At 61.0% G+C, this 17,414-nt stretch overlaps 1 protein-coding gene across 8 annotated transcripts in view; it reads left to right on the top strand.

Annotated features, from left to right (window-relative positions):
* Positions 1-17,314, top strand: part of TLE3 (transducin like enhancer of split 3) — a 30,196-nt gene extending 12,882 nt beyond the window's left edge. For 2 of the 8 annotated variants that reach the window (XM_026060711.1, XM_026060715.1), the window contains exons 8-20: positions 6,829-7,030; positions 8,339-8,355; positions 10,262-10,381; positions 10,638-10,844; positions 10,985-11,117; positions 11,655-11,851; positions 12,500-12,576; positions 12,907-13,156; positions 13,373-13,620; positions 14,240-14,387; positions 15,813-15,963; positions 16,551-16,627; positions 16,896-17,314. In XM_026060711.1, coding sequence (XP_025916496.1) covers positions 6,829-7,030; positions 8,339-8,355; positions 10,262-10,381; positions 10,638-10,844; positions 10,985-11,117; positions 11,655-11,851; positions 12,500-12,576; positions 12,907-13,156; positions 13,373-13,620; positions 14,240-14,387; positions 15,813-15,963; positions 16,551-16,627; positions 16,896-17,003 — 1,935 coding nt within the window. In that variant the 3' untranslated portion in view covers positions 17,004-17,314. Of the gene's footprint in view, positions 1-6,825; positions 7,031-8,338; positions 8,356-10,261; positions 10,382-10,637; positions 10,845-10,984; positions 11,118-11,654; positions 11,852-12,499; positions 12,577-12,906; positions 13,157-13,372; positions 13,621-14,239; positions 14,388-15,812; positions 15,964-16,550; positions 16,628-16,895 lie in introns of all 8 variants that reach the window. The other 6 variants (XM_026060716.1, XM_026060712.1, XM_026060717.1 and 3 more) reach the window with 5 other exon arrangements.
* Positions 17,315-17,414: the final 100 nt, after the last annotated feature.

Here is a 17,414-nt window from a genome sequence, read left to right as displayed (position 1 = left end):
ACTGAAGCCCCGAGTGGCCTGTTCTGTGGGACCCCCGAGTCCCCCGTCACGGTGTCCTTGTGCGCTGGCTTTAGACTTCCATTAGAGCCCTTCTGGGTTTAGGTGTTTGTTTGTTTTGTTTTTTTTTTTAAGTAACTATTTGCACTTCTTTCTTAAGCTGCAAGGAAACCTCTCCTCCGTGCCTCTGTCAGCTTGTTTAACCTGCTCTCGATTCTTCCTGCTTTTTAATGAGCCCTTTTGGAGCAGCCTCATCGCGGCTGTGATGGGAGCTGCTGCCAGCGTAGAGCTCTTGCTGATTTTGTATGTCCCGTGAAACCTGAAGACTTTATATACATTTTTCTTTTTTTTTATGGGTAGATGTAAGTGGAGGAACGTGCTCTGGATTCCAACAACTTTTTGAGGTAGATCAAAGCATTGGCTGCAGCCGCTCGCCTCTGCCCTGGACGTGTTGCGGTGGGACGGGGCTGCTGGCGCCCGTGCGGAGGCATGGAGTGGAAACTCTGATAGACGTASGAACCTGCCTCGTTCGTTCTGTGCTGGCGCTCGAGCCCTCGGATGGGTTTAAGATGTTGCAGCTCGTGTTTGCGCATGTGCCCGGTGTTGCACACGCTTCCCTGTGACCTTGCCCCGTTGCCCCTCCTCGCGGGAGCGGGCGCGTGCCCCGGACCGCGCACCCGGCGGTGTGCTCACTGCAGCCTGCCGCTGCCGGCRGCGTCTCGCGCCTCCTTTGCATCAGCCGGGAAGGTGAACCCTTGAATCCATGGCAGAAACATGAAAATGAGGGAGACGTGGTGCTTTGATTAGCTTCTTTAAGTCATAGTTAGGAGTCAAGGCAGCTGGAGGCAGATATTGGAATTCAATTAGGGTAAATGAGCGGGGCCCGTGACCCCCATTTTCAAGGTAATTGCTTCCTCGGATCAGAGCTAACGCAAGTGTCGTCCCATCATTAAGCAGCCAGCCATTTAATCGTTTTGCCTGACGAACTTTCACAAGGCAGAAATTATGGGCGGCAGAGGAGAGCGCTGAGCTGTGGGGCCACGCTCGGCTGCACGCTCGCAGCGAACCCGGAGTTAATCCGGGCAAGTGCTGGTGCAGGCTGGGGAGAGGCGAGCATTTTTTCTTTTTTTCTTTTTTCTTTTTTTTTTTTAATCTTGTCGAGGGAGGGACCCTGAGGTGGCTGCTGGCAGGAAGATAGCGAGAAATCACCCTGCCCTTTGATCGTGGAAGAGGAGGGCAGAGCCTGTCACTTAAAAACGCGGCGYGCTCCTCCTCTCGGAGCCCTGCGCAGGCGTGCGGAGCTGCTTCGCAGCCACCTCGGAGGCGGCATCGCCCGAGAGCGGCGGGGGAGAGGCCGGTGCCCGGGCAGAGCGCTCGGGGCGGTTGCAGCGCCGTGCACTGCAGCAGCAGCCCAGCAGCTTGCAGTTTGCACCCCTCCTGCTGCAGCGTCCGCACGCTGCTGGCACCAAGAGCTCCGGCTCCTCGTGCTGGGGGCTTTGGTACCGGTTCTCGTGCCCACGGGGAAATGGGGCTCCCAGTGGCGCTGGGGACCCGTGTGCAGGCGGTGCTGCCCGCTGCACTTGCAGTGGGACCGCGGCACGGGCAGCACCGGCCCGCCGGGAAGCACGGCGGCGTGGGTCGGCTCGGCAGGCAGGGCTCGCCCGCAGGGTGGCACGGCRCTGCACCCGCCTCGCCGCCCCTTTCGCAGTGCCAAGCCGAGCGCTTTGGGTTTCTTCGCCAACCTGAATTTCTCCCCGTGGTGTGTGCGCGCGCCGGTTTGCTATCGTAGGGCTGCTCGCGCGGGGCAGGATGGCTTGTGCGTGTGCGTGTCCTTCTCGAGCGGAGCGGCACCCGCGAGGACTGCGGTGCCCACGGGATGAGCCCCGGCGGCTCCATGGGGCTGCACGGGGGCTCGTGGGCCGCCTTGCAGCGAGCGACGGCAATTCTATTTATACGCCGCGTCAGCATCTTGGTGCAGGTGCTGAAAACAAAACTGGCACGCATAAAAATGCACCGAATCATTAAAACCTTTTTTTTTTCGCCCCTTTTGAGGTCAAGAACTGTTAATTTTATGCATCTAGGCCATTGTCTTACAGTTCCTCTGCTTCAGGCTTCTGTGAAATTGAGCCCTTGATTTGGTTATAGCTCTGGAAATGATTAGACTACTTTACTAAATTTAACGCAAGTGGTGAACTTAAGTGGTGAACCATTAAATCAGTTAACAAAGGCATGAAGCATGATGTACATAATCCAATTAAAAACACTCTACATACAAGATATTCCTTGCCAGCCTTTCTCGTAAATTGTAACCTCTTCATATCTTAGCCATATTTGTCTGGCACACGCCCGGAGGCCCCCGGAGGAAAACGTCTTTGGGTCTGCGCCTCCCCAGCCGCCTTCCTTCCGCTGGCTCGAGGGCTGGAGCGAGCGAGTTGGGCGCCGCTCCGCTCCCCCCCGAGCTGCGGGGTCTTTCCTTGGGAGAGCTGCTGGGGGCCGCGGCAAAACGCCCGGCCGGCGTCCCCRCGCCCCGGCCAGGTCTTCGGTCTCGCTGGCTCTCCGCTGTCGCCCACGTTGGGTTTGTAAGACCCCGCTGCCCAAGACGGAGGTCCTGGCTCTACAGGGAAGCAAAGCCAGCTTTAGGTCCCGCCAGCAGATGAAAAACCCCGGTGCAAAGTCCCGAGCTGGTTTTAACTTGTTCTGCRGCTYGGGCATGTTGAGGAGRTGTCGACAGGGCACCGCGACCCGGMGAGGCTGTACGTGAGCCCGGAGCGGCCGCCGGCCTGAAATCCTTATAAACGCCGCGTTGTTTGCGCCGCTCGGTTGGCCAGGAAGGTGATCCYGCTGCGGGGTGAGCACCCGGCTCATCCGCGCTGCCAGGGACACATTTCGGGGGGTCCTGCTGCCCCGGCCAGCACGGTCTTGCCTTCTGCCGCCCCCGCGGCGCTGGGTTTTGAACGCAACCTTCTCCGGAGGAGGGAGCAAGAGGCAGAAGGACTTCTCCAGCAATGAAGGTGCTGAGCGAGCCCACATCCCTCTGCTCGGCTGGGAGGCCCGGGCAGGTTTCCCCTCTTCTGGAGCCTCCGGGATGCGACTTTGCAATGCTGCACRCGAGGGACAAGTATCGACCGCTCCGCGGGGCAACGTGCACCAACGCAGCAGAGCATCCGGCCGGCGCGGGGACGGTGATTGGAGTGGGAGCGACCCTGCAGCCTCTCGGATGCTCCCGGGGCACCTCGGCAGTGCTGGGGCGGCTTGCAGCACAGCTGGGGCGCACGCTGGGTGCATGATCCCCACGCTGCTCCGGCGTCCGGACGTGTGGACAGGTCAGCACCGGCCGACGCAGAGAGGTCGCGCTTCTGCAAGATCTTCTGCTGCGCAAGGAAGTTTCCAAAGCGGTTCCTGCCCGCCCCTCCCTGCCAGCCGGAGGGGGAAAAGGCTCCTGGGCGGTATCTTGGCGGACGCTGCGTCTTGATGTTCGTTTCCACGTCTGCGCACCGGAGCGGGGATGTCGTGGGGGCGGCTTYGGAGGACGCGGGGCAGGTCCTACGCAGTTCACTGAGCCGTTGGATGCGCTTGTTTGTTGGCGACTTAAAAACAAGAAACCAAGCAGTTTTCTGCTCCAGTGGAGGGAGGCGCTGGGGGAAGGGGGGAGCCTTCTCGTCTTCCCTCTGCCCGACCAGGTGCTGTTGTTCTCCGTCGGGATGGGGCTTCGTCGTCTCCGGGAGTTGTGCCAGAACGTCGATCCCCGATTGCTGCGGCCGTGCCGTGGACATGGGCACGCCCCAAACCAGGCGCCTTCCTCTAGGCTCGTCTTGCTGGCAGAAGCTGGTCCGCCCTGGGGCGAAACCCCCCTCCCAGGAGCAGCGTCCGTCCGGCAGCGCGGGGCCGATGCTCCCGCCCGGCAGGAAAGCTGCGGGAAGGCTGCTGGTAAAAGCAGCCGCTTTTTTTTTTTTTTTTTTTTTTTTTTTAATAGCACTGCAAACGCCTAATCGCTTTCTAGATTTGGCTTCTGCCACATCCGAGGCCTTTGTACTGCCTCGAAGAAGCTGCGTTTTAAGATAACGCACATCCTCTCCCTGAAACGGCAGCTACTTACTTTCAAAGCTGACCCAGGTTGCCTCCTCGCCGGGGATTTCCCTTCGCCCCCGACGCGGGGCTGAGAAACCGAAAGCTCGGGTGCAGGTGCGGGTGGGTCGCCCACCCGGCGTTCCCGYGCCCGGCTCTGCCTCCCACCCGGCCCCGCTCCGCACGGCAGCGGCACGTGACGGCAAGTCACCGATTCCTGCTACTACTTAAAATAGGCCCTTCTGCTCACAAGTGCCCGTTTGGGGTGGGTGGAACCGGTGCTTCCCCAGAAGAGATGACCTCAGTGCCGGCTTTCTTGTCTTTCCAGAGAGCTGGGTCCTGGCTGGTGCCGCAGCGGGAGCGTGGGGGCTGCCATGTGCGGGGGGGGGCACCCTGCCCTCGCCTCGCCGGGGCTGTCCGGTCGGCACGCAGGGTTTGCTCCGTCCCGGGCCCGTGTTCCCCGTGGGCGGCCGGGGGTGCCGGGCTGGGCACCCGTCGCCCTTGGCGAGGTCACCCGGAAAACATTTGCAACCACCGAGCTGCTGTCGGGCCTCGAAGCGGCTGCTTCGGCTCCGGCTGCCCTTCCCTGCGGGAGCCCTTCCCTGCGGGAGCCCGTCCCTGCTGCATACTTGCGCTGTTGACACAGTTGGTTCAAAAGGCTCCTTTGGAGCTGCCGGGGGTAAATAACGGCTGGGCTTTTCAAGCCATGGCGCTACGCTGGATGAGGCCGGGACTCCCTAGCACCTTTTAAATCCACCTCCCGTGCTCGGCGGGGTCGACGTGCCCCGGTGCCTTGTGCTGAGCATGGACCTCTGGGGCCYCTCTGGTCTCCGCTGGGTTCAACCYGCTTCGCCACGTTTTCCTGGCRTTTGGTAAGCGGCGGGCTGCATCCTCCAGGCTGCTGCAGACCGGCTCTGCAGCTCCGGCAGTGTCCCGGGCTGCAACGCCTTCGCGGCCCTGGGTGCAGGGTGCTGGGTACCGGCTCCCCAGCTGGCCCTCGCTGGAAAAGCACGTGCTGAGCCCTAGGATCCCCCTCGTAAGCTGGGGATCCCTGCCGGGGTGCGAGCCATTGCTGCAGCGTCCAAGCCGAGTCGCTCAGAGGCTGTGCCTGTTCTCGGGCTGCCGGCCCTGCCTTTGGGGTGCCCGGGTTGGGGTGGGCAGCGTGTCCCCTCCTGGGGCATCTTCCCAGCGCGGCACAGTTTGCTAGAAAGCTGCCCGCTCCGGTGACCCTCGCTGCCGGGCTTGGCACGTCCGCAGCCGGGCTTCCTCCCRCCGCGGCGCCCGGGACCCGCGGTCGGTCTGCGGGCCCCCGCGTGCCTTGCCCCTGCRGCTCCGTTGGTGTTGCTTGGAGGTGGCCTTGGAGCTGGTGGCAGCAAGGGTTGGAAACCCGACTGCCCGCTCCGGAGTGCCCTGGCTGCCTCCCGTGCCCCCTTAGGGCAGGGGAAGTGCTGGGGGCACCGTGGACTGATGACCGGCCGACTGTGATTTCAGCTTGGGCTTCAAGCAAGTTTGTGTTTGAAACAGAAATTCAAGGGATGCATTTGGTTTTTGCTTCCTCTCCCCGAAGCTGTAGTTCAGCCAAAAAGGAGTGGGCTGTTCCCATGGCTGGCTGCGTGCGTGCCAGGACAGCTGGGCTTAGCGGCTTTCCAGGGAGCCCCGGGGAGGAGCGAGCGAGCAGAGCACCGCGCATCCTTACGGCCCGCGAGGCTCTGGCCGGGCAGGGGCTGTGGCTTGTGTCCACGTATGGTTGGTCACTCTTGAGAGACAACCTGAGCCCCCTCGCTGGAAGCGTCGCTCGCCCGTGCCCGTCTCCCTGCAGTTGCCCAGCAGCGCTGCGGGATGTGCCCGCCTTGCCCGGGCTTCGGCTTTGCCCTGCAAACGGTGCAACGCGGTGCACGGCCCGGCGCGACCCCGGTTTTGCATGGAGGATGCCCTTCCCCGTGCGCGCTGCCCCTGCGGTGCCGCAGGATCAGAGCCGTGGGGAGCCAGCGCTGAGCCACGATTATTAACGCTTAGCATTTGTTAACGCCGAGCAAGCCTGGCCATGTGCAGGGACACGCGCGGAGGCAGCTTGGGGACCCAGTCCAGGCGGCACATCCTGAGGACAGYGCTGCCGACCAGGGCGGCTTGGTGATGGCAGCCCTGCTTGGCCCAGGTCAGCGTGCAACACGGCAGGCTCATCCGCGTGAGCGCGCAGAGGTGCTTTGCCAGTGGTTTTGTTTTCACCAYCTGATGCCTTAAAACTAGTCCCTAGCAAACAAGCGAAAACTTTCCTTTCCGCGGTGGTGTGGAAGGATGCCCGGATGCTCACCTTCTCCTTGTCTGACCTAGCCTCGCCTCGGGCACTCCAGCCCTCCGAGGTGTCTCCTACGGGCAGCATTGCTGTGCTTTCTTGCTTGTACCTGCCGGAGAGCGGAAGCAGCCGGATCTGCAGCGACGACGTGAAGCGCCCCAAATCGGAGCAGAGTGCCGCGGTCCGGCCTGGGCAGAGCGTGCTGCGGCAATGCTGGCGCAGCCTGGCCGGGCCGCCGGCGCCTCCCTCCGTCCCCGCTGCCGGCCCGCTAACGAGGTTCTGCTTTCAGGCGGGCGAGCCGGGCAGCTCCCACCGGGCTCTGCCCTCGCCCCGCCGGGACGCCAGCCGTGCCCCTGCCCGGGGCTCTTCCCGCCGCCGCGTGACCGCCCGGCTTCAAAATCCTGCGAAGCTCCTCGAAACTCCCCAAAGTCCCCTGCCCTCTGCCCGGCTCACTGGTGCTTTCATTGCAGCAGCAGCAGCTCCAGGCCCAGCACCTCTCTCACGCCGCGCACGGCCCCCCRGTCCAGCTGCCGCCGCACCCCTCGGGCCTCCAGCCGCCGGGAATCCCGCCGGTCACCGGCAGCAGCTCGGGGCTGCTGGCCCTCGGYGCCCTGGGCAGCCAGGCGCACCTCGCCGTCAAAGACGAGAAAAACCACCACGACCTGGACCACAGAGGTGAGAGCGGCGGGCGCCGGCGGGGACCCAGCTCCAGGCTTTCTTTGCCCGTTTAGGACAGTGAATGCAAATTGCTGCAAAAAACCGACACCAGCAAATTGAGCTCTGATAGTCGATTTGCTCGTGTACCCCCCCCCCCCCGAGTTTACAYGCAGGTGTGAGTCCTTGGAGGCTTTGGTGAAGGCTTGCTGCAAATCCTGCCTCCCCCTGCRCCGGTGGCCCCTCTGCAGGGATTGCAACCAGCAGCCTGCGTGCGCTCAGATGCTTTGCAGGCGTCGCTTTTCGTATGCAATCCCTTATGCTTAGCCATGGGAGCAGCAGTAGAAAGCAAAGCCTCGCTAGAGTACGTGGGAATGCATGTGGGTGAGGTATTCTTTAAAAAAAGCCGACCAACCACAAAAAAACCCAGCCCCAAATAAATAGAAAGGTTATCTGGCCGTGATGAATTGCCATGCACCCCTCCTCCTGGCTTCTCTCCATCCCGTGGCTTCCCTGGTCTGGAAACCAACAACATTCACTAGCAAACTTGTTTTATCTTTTTATTAGGAATAAGAAAATCTCTTTAGTAAAAAAATGGTSCATGACTTCAGTTGCAAATCAATGGTGTTGAAGCTTTTCCTTGCAAGTCCACCTGTCCATTAACATATCAAGATCTGAGATCTTTGCCCTTAATACAGGGCATTTACAGGGTAGTTAGTTATCTTACAATGTCATGAACCTATTGGGTTCTGCTGCTTTTGGATTTGGGTTTTTCTTCCCCATGAAAGTCAGTGAGAAAAATCGGTTGGAAGCAAATATCCAATTACATTCATTTTTTTTCTGCATGGATTTAAATTACCAGGAGATCCCAGGGAAAATGGGGCTATTTATGTATAAATTAATGACTAAAGCACATCCTGCTAATGTGGCAGCGCCTGCCTTTGCAATTCTGCGGAGAGGGGCAGTCTGGATGTGCAGTGCCTCTTCTCCTGCAGTTGTGACTTGGTGCATTGATACCTCGGGCTGATGCTATTTCCTTTTGTACTTCAGTGCGTTTCCTTTACGCGCTGTATGTTTTGCCACGTAAATCACTTTGACAGAAAAAAAGCTGGGGGAGGAGATAGTGGGAGCCGGTTGAACAGGGGAAGTCAATTTTAAAATGAAGCTGAAGAGAAACCAGGTATGTCCTGAGTTAAGGCAGGAGGCCGTAGGTAATGGGGAGCCTCCGTTTTTTTTTTCTGTTTTAAGACTTATTCTAACTTGTTTGTTTTTCTGTCTTCTCTTCGTGTTGGCTGTGACCTCGCCTCTGACACCGGCTTCCTCTGAAAGAGCGAGACTCAAGTGCAGTAAGTTCAGTTACCTCCTTTTTTTTCCCCCTCCTATCTTAGTTTCTGATCGCTGTGCGCTTCTATTTTATCTATTGTTTTAAAAACCAGACTTCTGGGTGTGAGCTTGGGAGATGTCTTTCGTATGGGTCATATATTTAAAAAAAAATAAAAAAATAAATACTAAAGGGTTGCGTGGAAACGGCGGCTCGGGCTGGGGCGCGAGGCTGCGCCCGCTCCGCCCCGGTCGCGCCGGAGCCACCGGAGCCGCCGCCGCGTCGTGCCAGGAGACCTCCTCCGTGCCAGTTATGAGATTTGGTTTAAACCTTTGCGATTGCCGCGCGGCTTTAAGGTTCCGTTTCAATTGACTAAGCTTTGTGAATGAGCGCAGTCAAGTCTGTGCGGATAGAAATCCTTCGGCGATTAGGAAAGCTATTTTATTCCTGATCACTCTTCTATTATCTTGGGTCATCTAATCTGCCGGGACGGTTTGGGCTATTACGCTGTGTTAAGCAGGACTTGGAAGGTCAAGCAGTTAACTAACCGTCTAAGGAGCCGCGGCGGAGGGCGAGCGTCGCCTCCGAGCGCAGCTTCTCTTTTTGTCCCCTGACACCTCTGTGTCGACGGCAGCGTTTTTAGTTCTCGTTTTGACTGGGTTCTGCCTCAAAGCGGGCGAGCGGGTGTTTAGCAAGAAAAGGGGAAGGCGGCCGCGCCGTGAGCCTTTTCCATGGGCTGAGGCTGGAGGAAGGCGGCGCCGGCCCCGCAAACGGGCCTTGGGAGAGCCAGCGAGCYGACGGCGGGTGGGAAGCAAAGCGCCGTGTCGGGGGGGGGAGAGGGGAACTGGGCATCGTTAACCTGCTCGTCAGGAGGGGGGTGGCGGGGCCGGGGGTGGGGGGGCTGTGAAAGATGGGAATGTTCCTGAGCTATAAAATAAAATACAGAGTATTCCCCGCGGAGGTTTAATGCGCACGATAATCAGAGTTAGTCATTCGTATTTTCCTAGCCTTGCCTGAGCAATAAAAAATATTTAGTTTCTTGGCGGTGGGCCAGCAGCAGGCTGAATGGATCGATGCCTCTAAATGCCTGACATGATTCTCTGGTAGCTGCAAGGTTTTTCAGCATGACTGCCCGAGAAGAAAGGCCCCGGTGTTATCCAGAGCTGCTTATTGGGTACCGAGGAGAAACATGAACTGCTTTAGTTCTCCTTTTCAGCCGGGAAAGAAAGGGAGGCAGAGGAGCTTAGAAACATTTCTGCTTAGCAGGGGTGGCAGGCTCTGGTACAAGAAATGAAATGATGGTAATTTCTCCTGCAGCTCGGAGCAGCTAATTGAATGGCATCTGCACGGGGATGTCGCTGTTCTGCAGGGCTGTAGGTAGGGCCGAGCTGCTGGGGTTTTTCCAGCTCTCTCGCAAGGAGGCTTCGCGCTGCCATTTTCGCTCCGAGCCAACATTTGGCGTGCGAGGGGCCTTCCTGGAAAAGCCAACGTGTTTAGTGTTTTCTGGGTTTTAGTGCTTGCAAACGAACACAAAACCCCCTCCCTGCCCGGAGCCTTTTTGTGCATCTTTATTTGCTGGTCACCGCCTGAGCGATCGCAGCGCCCGCCTGGGAGGCGCTGCCTCTGCAAGCGACTTCCTCGCAGGGTTTTCATTTTCAAATAACAGGCTGCTCCTCCCTTTTTTGGCACTTCGCTTGCRGTAAACAGCCTCCGGTGCCCCCTCGCGCGGGGGCTGCCCGGACGCGTCCGCTCGCGGGATTTAGGAGCCTGGGCACGGCCTGCTCCCCGGCTCCTTATCGGGACAGTGCGGCGGGGCCCCCCCCCCGTTTGCTCTGCCTTTTAAACTGCTGCTTGTGAAATCCCGCTTTCTCACGTTTCCAACTCCTTAAGTTTTTTTTTTTCTTCTTTTCTTTTTTCCCCTGTTACTCCAGAATAATTCTGTCTCGCCCTCGGAAAGCCTGAGAGCCAGCGAGAAACACCGGAGCTCCACGGACTACAGCATCGACTCCAAAAAGCGGAAAGCGGAGGAGAAGGACAGCATGAGCCGATATGTGAGTGGCGAGGACGGGCTAGAGCRGTGCGGGGACTCAAACCTCGAGGCCGGGGCATGCCGCGGCGCGGAGGTGCCCGCCGGGGCCGGGGGCCCGTGCACCCCTCGGGCGGGACTTTAAAGGGAAGGAAGTGGGTTTGGGGTAGAACTTCTCAAACTGGTGCCTTCTGCCCGTCGCGGTGGCCCCGGAGGGTTTGGGCGCCCTGCCGCGGGGTCTGGGAGCTCCCAGCGGGGTCGCGACTCGCTTCGCCTTTCAGGACAGCGACGGTGACAAAAGCGACGACCTGGTGGTGGACGTCTCCAACGAGGACCCCGCCACCCCCCGCGTCAGCCCGGCGCACTCGCCTCCCGAGAACGGCATAGACAAAACGCGCGGGCTGAAGAAAGGCGAGGCGCCGAACAGCCCGGCCTCGGTCGCCTCGTCCAGCAGCACTCCCTCCTCCAAGACGAAGGACCTGGGCCACGTAGGTGCTTCGCTCCGCCTGGCGGAGCTTCCTCCGGGCGGTGCGGCGCGTCCCCAGCGGGATGCCGATGCCACGGGGTGTCCCGCCTTGGGGCGCCGGTGGCTGGACCTCATCCTCCCTTTTCTCCCCTCTCCGGCCAGAACGACAAGTCGTCGACGCCCGGGCTCAAGTCGAACACTCCCACGCCGAGGAACGACGCTCCGACCCCAGGGACGAGCACGACTCCGGGCCTCCGGCCGATGCCTGGCAAGCCGACGGGCATGGACCCGCTGGGTGGGTGCTGCGGGGATCCCGGTGCCTTGCAGATCCCAGTGCCACATGGTTCCCAGTGCCATGGGGATCCTAGTGCCATGCGGTTCCCGGTGCTGCGGGGATCCTGGTGCCGTGCATTTCCCGGTGCCATGGGGATCCTAGGGCCATGCGGTTCCCGGTGCTGCGGGGATCCTGGTGCCATGCATTTCCCGGTGCCATGGGGATCCTAGTGCTATGCGGTTCGCAGTGCCGCAGGCATCCTGGTCCCATGCGGATCCCAGTGCTGCAGCTCTGCTGGCGCCCCCGGCCCGGCTTCGGCACATGCCCCCCATTGGCGGCACGGCTGCCCTGGGGAGACGAGGCTTATCGGGGGCTTAATCCAGCTCAGGACAAGGATGCAGGTGGCTCAGGCCGTCCCTGTCACCGGATACGGGATAAGGCAGGAGGCGCAGCCATCGCGTTTGCACCCCCTCCTTTGGGATGAGCGGGGAACCGTCCGGAGCCACGTGGCGGCCGGCCGGCGTCCCCGCCGTGACCGCGTCCCTCCCCTGCCCGCAGCCTCGGCCCTGAGGACGCCCATCTCCATTGGGGGCTCGTACGCCGCTCCCTTCGCCATGATGGGGCACCACGAGATGAACGGCTCGCTGACCAGCCCCGGCGCCTACGCCGGCCTCCACAACATCCCTCCGCAGATGAGCGCCGCTGCCGCCGCCGCCGCCGCCTACGGCCGGTCGCCAATGGTGAGCTTTGGAGCTGTACGTAGCACTTTTAGCTCCTTTTCTGGCTCCCGGGGGGGGGGACCCGGGCGGTGGGAAGCGGGGGGCTCCCCAGTGTGGGCCGCGGTGCCGGTGGCTCCTTGCTGGCAGCTGCCTCCGGAGGATGCCCGAAGCGGAGCCGCTGCCTCCCCATGGGGTGCTGAGCACGGGGTGCTGAGCACGCGCCGCTGTGCTGGGGTTTCTCATAGCCGCTGCCCTCGGGAAACGCTCATGGCGCAGCCACCTTCACCTTTTCCTGCTAAATACTTGCTCGTACGTGTCCGAGGCGAAACCCGATCCGAACAACAGCTAAAAYGCTGCCGTTAATGGCAGGGCCTGGGGCTTCCGCGGCACCGGCCCCACCGGCTCCCGGTGCAGGGCCGGGAGGCTGGGACACGGCTCGGCCACTCGCGTCCCCGTGGGGCCGGGACACGCGGCAAGGGGGGGCGAGCGTGTCCCGCCCCGTCACTGCAGACCCGAACTCCCTGGCTGATTCCCAAGTCCTCTCCCCTTTCTGCTGGGGAAAAGAATAACGTTAAGCTCTACAGTAGCCAGGGAGAACAGGGAGCCGCTGCGCTCTGACCCGGGCTCGTGGGCTGGGAGCCGCTCGGCTGCGTGTGCCGGCCTCACGCCTGTGTCTCTCGGCAGGTTGGTTTTGACCCGCACCCGCCCATGAGGGCCCCCGGACTGCCCACGAGCCTGGCCTCCATCCCCGGCGGGAAGCCGTAAGTTCCCGGCGCGGGCGGGCTGGCGGGGCGGGCGCGCGTCCCCTCCTCTCCCGCGGCTGGAGACGGGCACGGCTGCGGGGTTTTGGCCGGCTGCCTCTTCCTCCTCTTCCTCCTCTTCCTCCTCTTCCTCCTCTTCCTCCTCTTCCTCCTCTTCCTCCTCTTCCTCCTCGCGGCTGCCGCTGGGCAGGGAGCCCAGCCGCCGTCTCCTGCCCCGCGCGGCGTCCCGGCCCGAACGCAAGCGCGATCCGGCGGCTGGGTCGCGGTGCCGCCGCGTCGCAGCTGTGCTCCCTGCCGGGGGCTGACGCCTCCCGTGCCCTCCCTCGGCAGAGCCTACTCGTTCCACGTGAGCGCCGACGGGCAGATGCAGCCGGTGCCCTTTCCCCACGACGCCCTGGCGGGCCCCGGCATCCCCCGGCACGCCCGCCAGATCAACACGCTGAGCCACGGCGAGGTGGTGTGCGCCGTGACCATCAGCAACCCCACCAGGCACGTCTACACCGGGGGCAAAGGCTGCGTGAAGATCTGGGACATCAGCCAGCCGGGCAGCAAGAGCCCCATCTCGCAGCTGGACTGCCTGGTAAGGGGAAGGCRGGCGCGGGGCGGCACCGTCTCCCTCGCACGGGGACCTGGAGCATCCGGATCAGCTGCCCCGGAGCATCGCTGACACCTGCACGAGCCCCCGCCAGATCGTGCTCGTCGCTAAGCAGAACTTGTCCCCTCTGGTGTCCCCACCTCCCRCGCGGTGGGTTATTGCTCCCTCCCGGTAACGGCCCCGTTGCTCTCCCTCCCCCAGAACAGGGATAACTACATCCGCTCCTGCAAGCTCCTGCCCGACGGCCGCACGCTGATTGTGGGAGGGGAGGCCAGCACGCTCACCATCTGGGACCTGGCGTCCCCCACGCCCCGCATCAAGGCCGAGCTGACCTCCTCCGCCCCGGCCTGCTACGCTCTGGCCATCAGCCCCGACGCCAAGGTCTGCTTCTCCTGCTGCAGCGACGGCAACATCGCCGTGTGGGATCTGCACAACCAAACGCTCGTCAGGTGTGTGCCCAAAGCAGGAGGGTGGGGAGCTTTGGAGCATGCCGACTGCGCTTTTGGATGATCTGGGATTTTTTTGGCCATGTTTTGGTCTGAGAACCTCAGGGATGGCAATGAGAGAGCCAGTTTGTGGTGCTTTCTGTCTGTAACTTAACCAAACGGGCTCCTCCAGGCTGGTGTGCCTTGGCGGAGGAGACCCTGTTTCGTGTTAGCTGCTGGTTTGCCAGTGGCTGAGCCTGAATTAAGGGGATGGGAGGAGAGCAGTTGGGTGTCCAGACGCCCTTGGTGTGGGGAAAGCCTTGAAAACGCAGCCTAGGTGGAAATGGCTGTAGTGACACCCTGGGGTTTCTGGAGAGCATGGTGCAGGGTAGGGCACGTCACGCAGGCAGCGCTCTCCTCCCCGCGAAGCCGATACGAGGCCTSCAGGGCACGTCAGAAACATGACTCCCCCGACTGCTCTGTTTAAACTGCCTCCCTCCCTGTTCGTGCCTCAGCTGCCTGCGTCTCGCCTTTCTTAGCCTTGGGTTGCACAATTGCAGGCGTTTTCTGAGCTTCCTTTGAAACCACCTACGTGGTTTTTGCTGGCGCTCCTCCTTGAAGGGTTAAATTTCTTTCTTCRAAGGCAATTCCAAGGCCACACGGATGGCGCCAGCTGCATAGACATCTCGCACGACGGCACGAAGTTGTGGACGGGTGGTCTGGACAACACGGTGCGTTCGTGGGACCTGCGGGAAGGCAGGCAGCTGCAGCAGCATGACTTCACGTCCCAGGTGAGCAGTGGGCGCCCCCGGGCCCCGCAAGGGGGGAAACGTCCCGGCCGCACTGTAGAGCTCGTTGCCTTGTTAGGGCTTAACCTTGCGCGGTGCATGACGAACCGGGGAGGCGGCAGCCGCAGGCTGGATGCGCTCCCGAAGCAGGAGACCCGCAGGGGTTATCCACCGGCACAGGAGCTGGCCCGGCTGCTCGGAGGCGGCAGGAGCAACCGGCCCGTGTGCAGTAGTGGCAGGAGGCTTTTCCTGCTCGGAGGACGGTCTTCGCCAGCCCTCGCTAGCTGCGTGCAGGGATGTCCCAGGTGTAATATAAAAGCGTTCAAGGCRGTAAGAGCTGCAGGGCTCCCAGGGCTGCTGTTTTGGCTCCTCTTTCATTGCTTTTTCATCYGCTGCAAGACTAGGCTGCCATTAAGAAAGCGGCGTGTGTCTGGGGATGCTGCTCAGGTCTTCCAGGCTGGCCCTGCYGCGCTGTCTCGGTGCCCAGCACCTGCGGGATGGCTGCAGGACCCGGGCACCTGCGTCCTGGTCAGGATTTCCACTGTATTAACGCTTGGCGTTGTGAGGCCAGGCATCCAGGAGCCGTGCTGTCGCGGTTCCCAGTCGCGAGTAACCATGACTTAGAGCTTATTTAGTCGTGCTGCCTTCCGTGCAGAGTTTCCTATTCTGGAGAATGCCAGAAAGATACTTTCTGTCCAAACGCATAAATGCCCTGGCAGGAGTCCTGTCCCTGGAAGAGGCTGCGTTTCAGCCTGGGGTGCCTCGTTCGGAACAAGGAAAAGGATTGTGCTGCAGGGGCAGAGCCGTTTTCTTCTGGCTCCTGGATTTGTTGAACCCGGCGTTTCGATGGCTCGGGACAGTTGGTGATTTATGAGGACTGGGCTACGTCCTTTCCAGCCCGTTGGGCCATTTCTCTTTTGAATCGTTGGCCTTGCTGTCGGCTCTGCGGGCAAAGCTCAACCAGAGGGCTACAGGCCTTCATTTTTATTAAACCGCGCCTGGATCAGAGAAAAGAGAAACGTGCAGTGCTGCGGAGAATCGCGCTCTCAGCGCAGCCCGGTGCCGTCATCGACATGCCCGAAYGTCTCCCTGGAAAAGTCAGGATGCATTAAAATTAAGCCTTCCYGCTTTGTGCCGCGTGGCTGGTTCTGATCCTCTGCCCCGGCAGAGCCGGAGCCGGGCAGCGGCATCTGCTCAGCAGCCGGGGCTCGGGGTGAGTTGTGCTGGCACCCAAGGTGGGGAAGCAAGCGTGCACCTCCCCTCGCTAGCAGGACAGGTCCGTCCCGAGGTCGCCGTCGCGTGGTCCCGCTCGTGCCTTGGGCGCTCAGCTTTTGTCACCGACGGTGGCGACCTGCCTCCTGCCCCCAGGACCAGCAGCGGAGGAGGGTGCGAGCCCCCACGCCTGAGGTCGTCTGTGTGTCCTTGCAGATCTTCTCGCTGGGATACTGCCCGACGGGCGAGTGGCTGGCGGTGGGGATGGAGAGCAGCAACGTGGAAGTGTTGCACCACACTAAGCCCGACAAATACCAGCTGCACCTCCACGAGAGCTGTGTCCTTTCGCTGAAATTTGCCTACTGCGGTGAGTTAAAGACGCCGTGCTCCCCTCGATCGCTTGGGTTGAAGTTAGGCCTCTGCATAAGACCTCGAGCGAGGACCGCAGCGGCAGCAAGGTGCCACACTCGGCACGGTCGAGGCTGTAGCGATGGGCTCAGCACAGAGGCTTCCAGCAGGATTTGTCCTGCGGATGATGAAACTGGGGATTATTCCTGTAAAACCATCCTGCTGCTCCACCTAATCGAGGCTGCGAGTTGCCRGACAGCATCACGGAGGGGGAGAGGGCAACCGAAGCCCCGCGGGTGTGTGGTGCAGTGAGCAGAGGGGGGGGCGCGGGTGCTGCTCCCTAGGAAAGGGGCTGGGAGAGGCATCTTAGGGAAACCTCCAGATAAAAGTTCGGAGTGCAAATAGCTGGAAGTGTCTGGGAGGGCTGGGAGGAGCCCRGTCTGGCAACGGCAGCATGTCCGCAGCCTGCTTCAGGACGGGGTGGGAGAAGGGGGGATGCAAAACCTTCCCTGCTCCCCGTCGCCCCTTGCCTGGTAGCGGTGGCCGGGCTCCAGCTGCCGCTTTCGTCCCACGGCTGCTAACGCCCTGGATCTTCCCTGCCGTTAGGTAAATGGTTTGTGAGCACCGGGAAAGACAACCTCCTCAACGCCTGGAGGACGCCCTACGGAGCGAGCATATTCCAGGTACGGGTGGCTCCGGGGTGGGGGAGTGGGGCAGGGCTGTCCGCATGGTCCTGCTTCTCCGTGCAGCTCCGGACGCATCCGCACGGTCCTGCTTCTCTGTGCAGCTCCGGACGCATCCACATGGTCCTGCCTCTCTGTGCAGCTCCAGATGCGTCCACGCAGTCCTGCCTCTCCGTGCGGCTCTGGGCGCGGGAAACGCCGCTGCAGCAGCCTCATCGGGAAACCGCACTGATTTTTCCCTCTTTCCCCCYGCTCCTTCCTTTTCCAGTCAAAGGAATCTTCGTCCGTCCTAAGTTGCGACATTTCAGCGGATGACAAATACATCGTAACCGGCTCTGGTGACAAGAAGGCCACAGTCTACGAGGTCATCTATTAACCGCGGATTTTAATGGGGCTGTCGGCTCCGGCAGGACTCTGACGGACAGAGGGACGCGAGCGGCCGCGCGGCCAGGGACGGTCCTGCCGGCCATGCCGTGCCGGTCCCCGGGCTCGGCCAGGCGCGCGCGGACTGAGGCGGCTCGGCGGGGTTTCGCGTTGGAGGCCTGGCTTAGAAAACGTACGGATTCATTTGGAGGTCTGCAAATATGGCACACATTGAAGCCCTAAACAAAATTTTGGTTTTGGTTTTTAGGGTTTTGGTTTCCTTTTTTTTTTTTTTTTTTTTTTTTTTTTTTTTTTTTTTTTTTTTTTTTTTTTTTGGGGCTGCCTCTGTTCTCATGTTGACATCACAGCAGAGTTGTGAGGCACAGGAGCGCTTTAAGATTGCATTTAAAAATTAATCTTTACT

Source organism: Apteryx rowi, unplaced genomic scaffold (assembly GCF_003343035.1).
Source record: "Apteryx rowi isolate R43461 unplaced genomic scaffold, aptRow1 scaffold_170, whole genome shotgun sequence".
NCBI lineage: Eukaryota > Metazoa > Chordata > Aves > Apterygiformes > Apterygidae > Apteryx > Apteryx rowi.
Note: the sequence above shows the minus strand (reverse complement) of the source record. Positions and strands in the feature narration are given on the sequence as shown.